Raw genomic sequence first — 13,409 nt, 5'->3', positions numbered from 1 at the left:
GGCATCGAGGAGGGCACCTGTTGGGATGATCACTGGGTATTGTATGGACACCAATTTGACAATAAATTATATTTAATAATAAAAAAAGATACACCAGATGAGCACTGGGTGATGTATGAAAGTGCTGAATCCCTATATTGTACACCTGAAACTAATAAAACACCATGTTAACTATACTGGAATTTTTTTAATTTTTTAATGTTTTTATTTATTTTTGAGAGAGAGAGCAGGGGAGGGGCAGAGAGAGAATGGGAGTCACAGAATCTGAAGCAGGCTCCAGGCTCTGAGCTGTCAGCACAGAGCCTGATGCAGGCTCGAACTCCTGAACTGCGAGATAATGATCTGAGCTGAAGTCGGACACCCAACCAACCGAGCCACCCAGGTGCCCCTAAATTTTTTTTTAAAAAGATTGAACCCAAAGTTGCTGACATCTGTTTCTAGCTGCTTTAAGAATCCTGTAACTATAATTATCAGCACCTGGTTTTTACAATAGACACTAAGACATCCTACCTCTAGAAACCCTTTCTGATTTGGGTCCATATGGTTCAGAGGGATATAGGTGTCATCGGTGTTCTGGCAAACAACCATGGCGTGCCTCTGACTAAAAGTTCCACGGCCGACATCTTGCCCACTCAGACGGACATTAAAACCTTAAGCCAGCAAGGAGGAAAAAACAAAAAAAGACAGATTCCCGTGAATAACCTAAGTATTAACAACACATGCTGATGCTGAATTCTTACACATCAGTTCATTGTGAGAATTTCCCTTAGCAATAGATTAACCACATTAAAATATACCTGTTCTGGGGCATCTGGGTGGCTCAGTCAGTTAAGTGTCCAACTTCCGCTTGGGTCATGACCTCACAGTTCATGGATTCAAGCCCCAAGTGGGGCTCTGTGCTGAAAGCTGGGAGACTGAAGCCTGCTTCGGATTCTGTGTCTCCCTTTCTCTGCCCCTCCCCTGCTCACACTGTCTCTCTCTCTCTCAAAAATAATAAACATTAAAAAAAATTATAAAAAAATAAAATGTATCTGCCCTATATTCAAAAGTCTGTGTAAGGCAAGATCACACAAGAATGGAGAGTCATTGCTTGCCCTACAATGTTTGGAGGAAAATATCTTTCCAATTCATCTGGCACAGGGCCCTTTGTTTCCTAGCAAGAAATGTTCTATAGTCTATTCTTTGATGAAGGTCACCAACACGACTTATCCTGAAGATTAAATAATATTGTCAAAGAAGAAAAGCTAACACATTTTAGAACCTCTCTAGTTACTGAAAACAATTGGAGATAGTTTTACTCAGAACTGCAGGGGTCACATACATCAAGTGTCATATAAAGCAATCCCTACCAGCTGTGCAACTAAACAGAAATGTCTTACCCTGAGCAAGTAATGAGCCCAAGGCAAGAGCTTCTGCCGTAGCCCAGTCTAATTTTGTTCCATCCATCACTTTCTCCAGTCTGGACTGCAAAAAACAGAAGCAGAGGGGAAAAAAAGACACTTTTAACAGTCTATACCCTTTTCCACACTGAGTTCACAAAATGTAATGCAACAACGGTATGGATCAAAATTATAATGTTATATTAAAACAGAAAGTGCAGAAGGGAAAGATGAGAGTAAGATAGCAATTATAGGTTTTCAAACAGGCAAAACTAGCAGGCACTCAGGTTAGTGGTTAAGCCTGTGCACAATGGAGAGGAGACGGCACCAGGGAGGGCACGCAGAGAACTGTGCTTGTAATATTCAATTTCTTCACCTGGATGGTAAGTACACAGATTATTTTAAGAATCTCTGTACCTATAATAAAAGCCTAGGGGTGCCTGGGTGGCTCAGTCGGTTAAGCGTCCGACTCTTGATTTCAGCTCAGGTCATGATCTCACGGTTGCGAGATCAAGTCCCAGGTGGGGTCCTGCACTGACAGCAAGAAGCCTGCTTTGGATTCTCTCTCTCTCACTCTCTCTCTGATGCTCCCCTGCTGGCTTGCTCACTCTCTCTCTCTCTCTCTCTCTCTCTCCCAAAATAAATAAATAAGCATTTAAAATAAATTAAAAAACTGGAAATGAAGTAAGCATCTCAAAATCATTCAGAGGACAAAGTGCCTCTATCCAAGTTTAAGAAAGACGAAGGCCTTTGACTTTTGCTCCCTCACTTTGAGCATGCAGAATCCCACGTTCCAGGAAATTCCAGAGTCCCAGGCAAACCAAAGTTTCAATCTATCTTTAACGTGAGACAATGTGTAAGAAACATCAACGTGTGTAAGGGCAAATGGTTGCCTTTGGGGGTATGTTTGTTGATGTGTACTTATTTTTATTCAAGCTGGCCCCCAAAATGAAAGTGTTTTCTGCTCACTAATCAGAGAAATCAAAACAGGTATTTCTGTCCTGTATTTTTGATAATGTGCATGTAGTGCATGTACATGTATTAAACATGTATGAATGAGTAAGCAAATCGAGGAAAATGAGAAGTAGACAAAACCTGAATGGACTATCACTACCAGAACCTGTTTGTGTACACAAAGGAAAGAAGAGAGAAAAGAGCGCAAGTAGACAAATCTGACTTAAGAGAGCATCACTACCAAAACATCACTAGAACCTAGTGGCATGCAATAAATGTCAAATTCATTAGCTGAACCGAAAAGACCAGATCAACACCAATTTCTTTGCTGCACAAGACAAACAAACAACAACCGGAAATTATAATGCTCCCTACCTGAACGTACATCTTCAGAAGGTGACTGTGCATGTGGAGTCCCTCCGGCACTTCCACGGACTTCCCACCAATAAATCGCAGGAGGTCTAGGGGCACACCAGTGTTCCAGGTTGTAATGGAAGCCTCCGGCTGGACCAGGCCCTGCCAGTGAGCCTGCAGGTTGGTGGCCGAGGGGCTATAGTGGGCCATGTTAGTTAAATGGTCATTTAACTTTGCATAGTAGGAGGTTTTGATATCCGACACCTCTTCCTCGGTCATGAGTCCGTTGGAAATAAGGTGCTCTGCATAGGTGTCTGGGATGCTCTTCCGGGCTCTGTCCAAGAGAGAGGAGAGAAAAGTCAATCGGGTTTGTAAACACCAAAGCGTGACAGATACACTAGTTGTCCAAGGTATCACAGAGCCACATCACTATAAAAAGGCACACAGGAAATGTTCAGGAACTGGATAGAAGGGGTGGTTGTACTACATTGTCAATGTACTAAATGCCTCTGAATTGTACACTTTAAAATGATCCATTTTATGGGCCACCTGGGTGGCTCGGTCGGTTAAGCATCCGACTTCAGCTCAGGTCATGATCTCACGGTTCGTGAGTTCAAGCCCCACGTCAGGCTCTGGGCTGACAGCTCAGAGCCTGGAACCTGCTTCAGATTCTGTGTCTCCCCTACTCTCTGCCCCTCCCCCACTTGTACTCTGTCTCTCAAAAATAAAAAAATGTAAAATAAACAAATAAATAAAATAAAAATAAAATGATCCATTTTAGGGGTTCCTGGGTGGCTCAGTCGGTTAAGTGTTCGACTTCAGCTCAGGTCATGATCCAGCTCGATGAATTTGAGCCCCGCGTCAGGCTCTGTGCTGACAGCATGGAGCCTGGAATCTGCTTCGGATTCTGTGTCTCCCTCTTTCTGCCCCTCCCCTGCTCATGCTCTGTCTCTGTCTTTCAAAAAATAAATGAACATTAGAAAAATTAAAATAAATAAAATAGGGGCGCCTGGGTGGCGCAGTCGGTTGAGCGTCCGACTTCAGCCAGGTCACGATCTCGCGGTCCGTGAGTTCGAGCCCCGCGTCGGGCTCTGGGCTGATGGCTCGGAGCCTGGAGCCTGTTTCCGATTCTGTGTCTCCCTCTCTCTCTGCCCCTCCCCTGTTCATGCTCTGTCTCTCTCTGTCCCAAAAATAAATAAACGTTGAAAAAAAAAAATTAAAAAAATAAATAAATAAATAAATAAAATAAAAAATAAAATGATCCATTTTATGTTATGTACCTTTCACTCCAATGCATTATTTTTTTTTTTAAGGCAATGGTGAGTAACAACTTCTTGCAGGCAAGCAAAAAAATAAGATTCATCTTTATAAGCTTTTATCTACATCAAGGTAGAAATAATTAGTAGAGTTTTTCTATGAATTGGTACATTCTGGAAAGTTATTTACAAGACTGACCTACATTGTCTTACCACTTTATTTCAAACAGTATTGAACTCAAAGTCACCAACATCTGTTTCAGGTGGTTTTAATAATCCGGAAACTATAATAATCAGTATCTCGGTTTTACAACAATAATAATGCCAATCTATGCTCAAGTAATACTTTAAACAACAAATCTTGCTCACATATTTTATCATATTTAATCATGACGAAAGTGACAGATGGACTGGATAGATTTTTTTTTTTTTTTTAATGGGGCCTTGAGCCACATCTGGTCACTCAGCAGCTAAATTCAAAGCTAAACAGAGAACCCAGATTTGTTCTTCCAAGAGCAGGGTGCTACCTCTGACCAGAAAGACCTATGAAGTGTCACCAAATTTCTTTCTCTACTTTAATTTATATCTATGAGGAAATAAAGTGGGGGAGGGGGTTCTATTGTACTTTCTAGTATCAAAAAAAGGAAATTCCAAAGGAACACGTTCCCCTCCATCTCATTAACTTTCTGTCTCAATGCTGTCCAAGAGAAATGCAGAGCCAGCCAACATGTAATTAAAAATCTCTTAGTGGTCATGTTAGAAAAGGTTAAAATTAAACAGGTGGAATGAATTTTAATGACATATTTAATTCAGTTGCCTCAAAATATAGTCACTTTAATACTTTATCAACATAAAAATTCTTATTGAGATAGTTTACATTCTTTTTTTCAAGGTCTTTGGAATCTGGTGTGTTCATTACACTCACAACCCATCTCCAGCAGGAATGGCCACATTTCAAGTGTTCAGTAGCCATGTATGGTAGTGGCTTCCATATTGGACAGCAGAGTTCTCTAGGTTCCTTAAAATCCATCATGTTGCCTCTTGCTGAGGCACCACGTGAATCACAGAGGATCTATTTCTGATTCTGTCAGTGACAAACTAAGTAGCTTCGGGCTAAGGGCTCTGCCCCAGTCTTCCTACCTCAGTGAGATTGGTAAGTTGCCTTCATTTATTCATAGAGTAAACGTGTGGAGTTTGAAGACTCTGGGGAGCTTTCCCGGGATCCGTAGGATGAGCACCCCGGTTTGCTCAGGACTACCCCAGTTTCAGTCCTGAAAGTTTCATGTCCCAGGCAACCCAGGGAGTTGGTCGCCCTACTTCAGAGTGTCTAATAAAAATAATTTTAAAAATGCAAGCCCTATGTGAGTAAGGGGATCTTCAACAAAGATTTATAATTATACCTGATGATTTTGTACATGACTGGATTTGTGAAGAAGGGCTCATCCAGCTCATTGTGGCCCCACTGCCTGTAGCATAACAAGTCAACAATCACATCCTTCCGGAACTGGCGCTGGTATTCAAAAGCCAGTTGTGTGGCCCGAACCACTTCTTCTGGGCTGTCTCCATTGACATGGATGATGGCACAGCCCACAAGCTTCCCTGAGGCAGAGAAGACAGATGAAGCTGGCTAGCCAACCCCAATGGACATTAGCCCACCTCCAAGTCCTCTTGCCTGCGTGGGGAGGCAGCCCACATACTCAGGGATGATTTGGCTGGGCTGTTAAGAACCCACACTTTGGAGTCCAGCTGATAGGAAAGAGGTCATGTCCTAGCTCTGTGACTCGCTCTGTGACTCACTCTGTGACCTTAGTAAAGAAATGAATCTCAGTTTTCCCATCTATAAAACTGGGATAATAGTTCCTATACCTCCTGGTGATGTTGTAAAGATTCCGAGTTACTGCATATAAAGTGCTGAAGAGTGCCTGGTATGTAATAACTACTATTTATTTTGTTACTGTCATTGTTACTGTATCTTTCCTCCTGAAATAAAAGGGTCATTAAAGGACGAATCCTAAAAAAAATTGATTTTCTTCAAAGAAAAGCCCTAGAATGTGCTTCCAGTATCTTTGTCAAACTAATCACAAAACATTCACATAGATAGCTCCAAAAGGCATCCAGGCCAGGGGCTGGGTGCAAAAACGCAATAGTTCCTGCCATCTAACAATTCAGGTAACTCTGTGAATTGGGGGATGGGTTTAAAAAAAAGCCCTGCCTTTCTCTTAATATTGCTAATTTCCAGGGTAGAACAAGTCAACTTTGCTTCTTTGTATCTGATTTCTAACCAAGACCCCTTAGCCAAATTCAATATCATTCTTGACTAAGGTCTTGGGCACCCTGGATCTGAATCTCCTAAAGATGAGTACCCTGGTGTTGTACTAATTGTGTTGATCTTTGGTTTCCATGAGAGCATTCAACTGGATATCTGGGCAATTTGAGATGGCACCCTTTGTGTTTCCCTCTTGTTTCACCTCTTTGGATTCAAAGGTCACACTCAGATTTTAAAGGAATATGGATACCACTGTTGATGACTACTAACCATATCTGACCCCAAATTTAAAACGGGGTAACCAGGGAGGCTTACTGTTCCTAGTGAACTAGATGTTTCTCTAGAGATGCCTCCCTACGTCACATACCGATATCACTGCAGTATAAGGAAGACCTTCCTCTTTCTGCAGGAGTGGTGTAACCCAGCTGGTTATTGACAATCAGATGGACACTCCCACCAATTCTGAAATGTGGGAGATTAGACAGCGTAAATGTTTCGGGAACAATCCCCTGACCACAGAAAGAAGCATCACCGTGAACCTAAATCATAGAGGAGAAAACAAGAAAATGAACATAAGAGGTGGAGAAATTTATGTATCCAGTTTGGAAAAAATTGTTTTCAAATAATAACAGGAATAAAAACAACCACGCTCTCACTGCTCTCCTGCCCTCCTAAAAATCTGCTGGTTCCGTACAGGACTTTCTAGGATGGTTAGGCTGATCTCAAGTTGGTTTCAAAGCCCCTCTACCTCTTGTGGCCACCACCAATTGATCTATTCTTTCACCCCCACATTGTCACTCGCATGCATCACTTCTAATATGCCTATCAACATTCTAGAACATACAGCAGCACCACAGAAGGAAGGACTATCAGCAGTACTGAAGGAAAATCAGCTCCAGTACAGTTTTCATGAAAACAGCTTGCAAGACATGAGGAACAGTGCGTGGCTTTGAACTCTCTCTTCCCCAATCATCCTGCCCCTGAAAAGAGACGGTGTGCAGCTCACATCACCTAATCCCCACTGGCTGTGTTGGCCACACCGTGAACACAAAGAGGTGGGGGGAGGGAGATACGACAGCAAAGACAGGAGGCATGGGGGAAAGTATATCACAGGTAATTGAAAGGATGCTTTGAGGAAACAACAAAATACTATCACACAACATCTGAAATGTGCTATTCTCCCAGCACATCTGAAGTCTGTTAGATCACAACATCATCACAAAACCTGATAGATGGAAAGTAGTAGATAAAAGGGGAGATCATTTTCACAGAAGTTGAAAGCAAATAACAAGGGAATTATAGATCTTAGAAGATCTTAGAAGAAGATATGAGTTCTACTGACTTCAGGCTACAAGGTGATTATCTGTGACATCAACATGTTATACACCTTAAATTGACATAATGCTATTGTCAAATATATTGCAATAAAAAAATAAATAAAAGTCTAGTATCATAAACAGTCAAAATGCTGAAATAAAGAATAAAAGTAGCGCCTGGGTGGCTCAATCGGTTAAGTGTCTGACTTTGGCTCAGGTCATGATCTCACAATTTGTGAGTTCAAGCCCTGCATCAGGCTCTGCACTGACAGCTTGGAGCCTGCTTCAGATTCTGTGTCTCCCTCTTCTTCTGCCCCTTCTCCGCTTGTACTCTGTCTCTCTCTCTGTCTCTCTCTCTAAAAAATAAACAAACATTTAAGAATAAGTAATCTGGGGGCCCCGGGTGGCTCAGTCGCTTGAGCGTCCAACTGGTTTTTTTTTTTGTTACTTTTTTAAAGTTTATTTATTTATTTTGAGAGAGAGAGAGAGAGAGAGAGAGAGCGCGCGCGCGCGAGCATGAGTGGGGGAGGGGCAGAGAAAGAGAATCCCAAGCAGGCTCCATACTGTTAGCATGGAGCCTGATGCAGGGCTCAAACTCACAAAACTGTGAGATCATGACCTGAGCCCAAAACCAAGAATCAGACGCTTAACTGACTGAGCCACCCAGGCACCCCTAGCATCCAACTCTTGATTTTGGCTCCGGTCATGATCCCAGGGTCAGGTTCCTCACTGAGTGTGGAGGATGCTTAAGATTCTCTCTCTCTCTCTCTCTCTCTCTCTCTCCCTCTGCCCCTCTCTCCTGCTCGCACTGTCTCTCTCACTCTCTCTAAAATAAAATAATTAATAATAATAAATAAAATAATATGATATGTCCTAACTGAAGGTAACCACTGGGCTCTAATAAGAATAGAAGTAAAAGACCTAAATATAAATGAAGAAAGAATACTTCGAAGTACATTTTTTAAAAGGACATTGACAATGTCCTTAAAATAGTCATTTTTTTTTAATGTAAGTAGAATATTTTGGCTAAGAAAGGAAGCACTCCTTGGCCTCAGTGAAATTTCCAGGCCCCGCCTTCGTTTGGCTAGGGTGTATAGGGATGACCTCCCATTTTGGAGTTATCTATACCTACTAATAACACACCCTTCCATTATCTCCACAGCATTAATCCCCTCAACAACCAGGTGGGGGCCAGGTAAGGAAGTCACTACTGTCCTTTTTTACAGAGGAGGAAACCAAGGCTCACAAAGAGTGTATACTTCACATTGGACTAGACCCTGGGCCTTCTGTGTTTTTTCTACTTATGTCTCCACCCCTCCAAGCCTTTCTCCTGGATCAAGGAAGTTGTTATGTCCATGTTCTCATTTAATTCTCAGAACACGATGAGGAATATAACACACTCCCATTTTTCTATGAGATTCAGAGAACTACCATAACAGAACCAAGCACACCAAGCCAGAAAGCAGCAAAGCCAGGATTTGAACTCATCTTCTTGGTTCCGCAGTCTTTGCCTCTTCTATACCATGCTACACTGTCAAGTCCAACCCTTAGCCACAAGGGCCAGGGGCTCCTGGCATCTGAGCACTCCTCCTTGCCCATGGGATTTCTTGGGGGTAATGATATAAGAGGAGTTCATTGGGGTGCCTGGGTGGCTCAATCAGTTAAGTGTCCGACTCTTGATTTTGGCTCAGGATGTGATCTCATGGTCTTGAGATGGATCCCTGAGTTGGGCTCCCAGCTGAGCGCGGTGCCTGCTTGGGACTCCCTCTCTCTCTCTTTTTTCCTCTCTCTCTCCCTCTGCCCCTCCCTTGCTCACCTGCGCATGCTCTCTCTCTCTCTCTCTCTCAGAAAAAAAGAAAAAAGGAAAGAATTTCAGTAAAGCAAGGAAGATGTGTACTTCTTCTGCTCCTTTACAAAAATGTTACACTAGAGACATCAATAAGAACATAACATCTGGTGTCAACTATACTCAAAGAAAAAAATTTTCAGGGGTACCTAGGTGGCTCAGTCACCTTGATTCTGGCTCAAGTCATGATCTCACAGTTGTGAGATCTAGTCTCAAGCTGGCCATGGAGCCTGCTTAAGATTCTCTCTCCCCCTCTCTCTGCCCCTCCCCTGCTCACCCATGAACGCACACACGTACTCTCTCTCTCAAAAAAAAAAATTTTTTTTAAAGTAACATAACATCTGCTTATAACTTGCATCATTTTATCCTGGTCTTCGGATTCACGGCACTAAGGCACACAGGTATCATCTGTTAATTTTATTTTCTTCTTAAATCAGAAGAGAAACCACTCCACTATGCTGCATATAGCTTTTTGGGAGTGAGGGTCCATAAACACAAACAAATGCTGGATGAGGTGGAAGCTACATAGCCAAAGATGGCAAGGGGTTTTGGACACACACAGATCACAGATGACAATCTACTTTCACCAGGTTTGGGACCAAAATAAACAGAAGAGGTCAGGCAGAAAAAGTAGCATCCAGAATCTCACCCACCATGATTTTATAGGCTCCAAATTTAGAGTTCCCACAAGAAATCAGCACAGCAGGACACGTACAGACACAGCAGGGCAAGTGATTTGGGAACACAAAGTAGACAAAAGAGGGAAGTTTCCTATCACTTTGAAGAAAATGTTGGGGTGCTAGCATGGCTCAGTCAGTTAAGCGTCTGACTTTGGCTCAGGGTGCAATCTCGCGGTTTGTGAGTTTGAGCCCCGCGTTGGGCTCTATGATGACAGCTTGGAGCCTGGAGCCTGCTTTGAATTCTGTCTCCCTCTCTCTGTGCCCCTCCCACACTCTCTCTCTCTCTTTCTCAAAAATAAAGAAAGTGTCATTTTCATCTCTTGTTTCTGAAGTCCATGTTAAGACTTGCTAATGTGAATGACTAAAATATTTTACAGTATCGTGAATTAAGTCAAGCAAAAGGTAAAGAGAATGGCTAACAATGTAAGATTTCCATTTTGAAAAACTATGTCATTGTCAAATGCAATGCTGCATACCCCCAATTTACTTACTACAAGTTTCTGGCCCATGAAAAATTAACATGAATAAGATAAAGTTGTTATTTGTACATGCAGCCAAATATTCTCCTGCCTTACAGATGTACCTATTTCTACAGGGTTTAGAGACTCAGCCACTGATACCGAGAATTAATTACTGCCCGGTAGTTAAAGGTTCATATTTAAATGAATACTCATAGGGAAAAAAAAAATGTGATCCACAGTCTGAACATCTAGGCTGTTAGGTTACAAAAAACTGAAACAAGAGCCACACTAATGAGATGTATGGGTTGCCTTAATGCCAAAGACCTTCATTTTAAAACAAACAAGCAAGCTAACAAACTAAATCCAGACTCTTACAGCCTTGTTACATATATGGATACCATGTAGTTTCCTAGAGGGCCATATTTTCAGAGAAGTTCTGACATCTGTCCCCTGAAAAGCATCAGGGATACTAGTCAATACCCCCCGAAATAACTCATAAGAGAGAAATAAACACAGTGAAATCTCAGTCTAAAGTCAGTTGCCTTGAGATGAGACCTCATATCTGCTGTTAATTTTAAAAACAAGCCCGGAATCTTCTTTTACCAAAAGTTCATCTCAATTTCATCTTGGATGTCTACCATCTCCTTTCAGAACTACCCACCTGGGCTTCCCTTCTTCCCGGTCTCCCCACCCTCTGGCCTCACTTCCTGAAGCTACAAGTACCTGTAAGCAAATGACTTTGTCCCCAGGCTGAGCCGAACTGTCTGAAGAGTAGTCCCCGTCCTGTCTAGACTGCTGCCTTCCCCGAGTCTTCCCGACAGCCACGGGGTTGACAGCTTCCAGGTGCGAGGGGTTTGGCAGCATGGTCACATGGAGGGGATGGTGCGCGCCGAAGTCCAGGTCAACCGAGGAGGTCAAGTGAGATAGGACATCACCGGTGGCTGAAACATCTTCTGGAAATTCACTTAAGCCTCGCATTTTACGGAACATCAGCTATTATGAATAAACATACAAGAAAAAAAATGTCTTTTATAACAATGGACAGCAGGGAAGAGATGGCTAGTTTAAATCATACAATTAAAAAATAATTTAAAAAACACTTTGCTGTACATGCTTGTGTAAGTATTATTACCATGTATTAAACAAACTTTTAACTGCTCAAATGCACAGAACTATTTGAAGATCTTCATAATCAAATGAAGTACCAACAGTTTTTGCTTTGGTTTGCTTTATTTTTTTTAATTCTTTTTACTTATTTTTGAGCGAGCACAAGCAGAGGGGCAGAGAGAGGGGGACAGAGGATCAGAAGCAGGCTCTGCACTGACAGCAGAAAGCCGAACGTGGGGTTTGAACTCAGGAACCGCGAGATCATGACCTGAGGTGAAGTCGGGCACCCAACCAACTGAGCCACCCAGATGCCCCTATTTATTTATTTAGAGAGAAAGAGAGAGAGAGAGAGAGAGAGAGCAGGGGAAGGGCAGAGAGAGGGAGAGAGAGAGAATCCCAAGCGGGCTCCTCACCCGATCTCACAAACTGTGAGATCACACATGACCTGAGCCGAGATCAAGAGCCAAACACCTAACCGACTGAGCCACCCAGGAACCCCTGAAGTAACAACACCTTCAGAAGAGCCTAACATGACAGACGTGTAGATGATAAGTTAGACATGTAGACGATAAGTTAGGCAGTAAAATGTTAGATAGTAAGTCACCTCTACCTTGCCATAAGCAAAATAATTTTTTCTTGAATACACCTGTTAGAATACATTTTCCAAAAGAATTTTGTATGAATCTTGTTAAAGGTACACAGGAAAATGGCAGAATAGAACTTAATCCCATTTAGACACAAGATAACATGCACTGATCAGCTCAAATCACACCTAAAAAAACCTCTACTGTCTGATTCTCAAAGGACTTCTTTGCATACATTCTCTGACTTCATTTTCATAGTCTACCACAAGATACATGTTACTACCCATTTTAAAAATGCACAAGCTAAAAAAAAAAAAAAATGCACAAGCTAGGAGTTAAGATGGCAGAGGAGAAGGGTGACCCCAAGCTTGCCTCCTCCCTGGAATAGCTAGATAAATATGAAATTATTCTGAACGCCCAAGAAATCAACTAGAAGTTTTAGAGAACAAAGCTGCACATCTACAGACAGAAAAAAATGACCCATGGAATAATTCAAGCAAAAAATTTGAAAAGAAAAAAATTAAATATTTATGATTTTACATTTAATATTTATTTATTTTTCAGAGAGAGACAGACAGAGTGTGAGCAGGGGAGGGGCAGAGAGAAAGGGAAACAGAATCCGAAGCAGGCTCCAGGCTCCGAGCTGTCAGCACAGAGCCCAATGCAGGGCTCAAACTCCTGGACCGTGAAACCATGACCTGAGCTGAAGTCGGACATTCAACTGACTGAGCCACCCGGGTGCCCCTTTATGATTTTACATTTTAAAAAATGCACAAACAAGAGAAATTAACTAAACTGTTAAAGGTCCTTGGCCGCTAAGTAACAAAGCTGGGTCTCAAGCCAAGACAGTTACCAAAGACAACATGTTATTCTCAATTATCCAAATGGTTTGAGTGACCCAAAAGCTTCTTACTGACCAATTTACAAACAGGAACACCCATACTCACACAGTGTGGGTACATATGTGTTTCTCACAAATACGCTCATTTATAATTCAGCATCTTGGAGTCATTTTTTTGTGATATTTTTGGGAATGCAATTTTTGGTTTAGGGATTTCTGCATGTATTTAAGCACATCTGTCAATCACTTTATTTTGTCATTGTCTGCCTTTTCTAAAGTCTCCGTCTTTTAAAAGCAGGTTATCAATCTCTCAGCATCAGAAAAACTGAGGTATGAGTAGTAGTGGTAAAGCTGGGCCCCAAACA

The 13,409-nt window shown here is 42.0% G+C and overlaps 1 protein-coding gene across 2 annotated transcripts in view; it reads right to left on the bottom strand.

Moving 5' to 3' along the window:
• DHTKD1 (dehydrogenase E1 and transketolase domain containing 1) overlaps positions 1-13,409 on the bottom strand; it is a 51,813-nt gene that overhangs the window by 16,330 nt on the left and 22,074 nt on the right. For both annotated transcript variants that reach the window (XM_047066188.1, XM_047066189.1), the window contains exons 5-10: positions 11,236-11,505; positions 6,577-6,748; positions 5,344-5,542; positions 2,709-3,021; positions 1,380-1,464; positions 511-650 (exon numbers count right to left, since the gene is read on the bottom strand). In XM_047066188.1, coding sequence (XP_046922144.1) covers positions 511-650; positions 1,380-1,464; positions 2,709-3,021; positions 5,344-5,542; positions 6,577-6,748; positions 11,236-11,505 — 1,179 coding nt within the window. The remainder of the gene's footprint in view (positions 1-510; positions 651-1,379; positions 1,465-2,708; positions 3,022-5,343; positions 5,543-6,576; positions 6,749-11,235; positions 11,506-13,409) is intronic.

Source organism: Lynx rufus, unplaced genomic scaffold, assembly GCF_022079265.1.
Source record: "Lynx rufus isolate CCGP_SWC_20201006 ecotype Redwood Valley unplaced genomic scaffold, mLynRuf1.p SCAF_7, whole genome shotgun sequence".
Classification (NCBI taxonomy): domain Eukaryota; kingdom Metazoa; phylum Chordata; class Mammalia; order Carnivora; family Felidae; genus Lynx; species Lynx rufus.
This window is presented reverse-complemented; position numbering and strand designations above follow the sequence as displayed.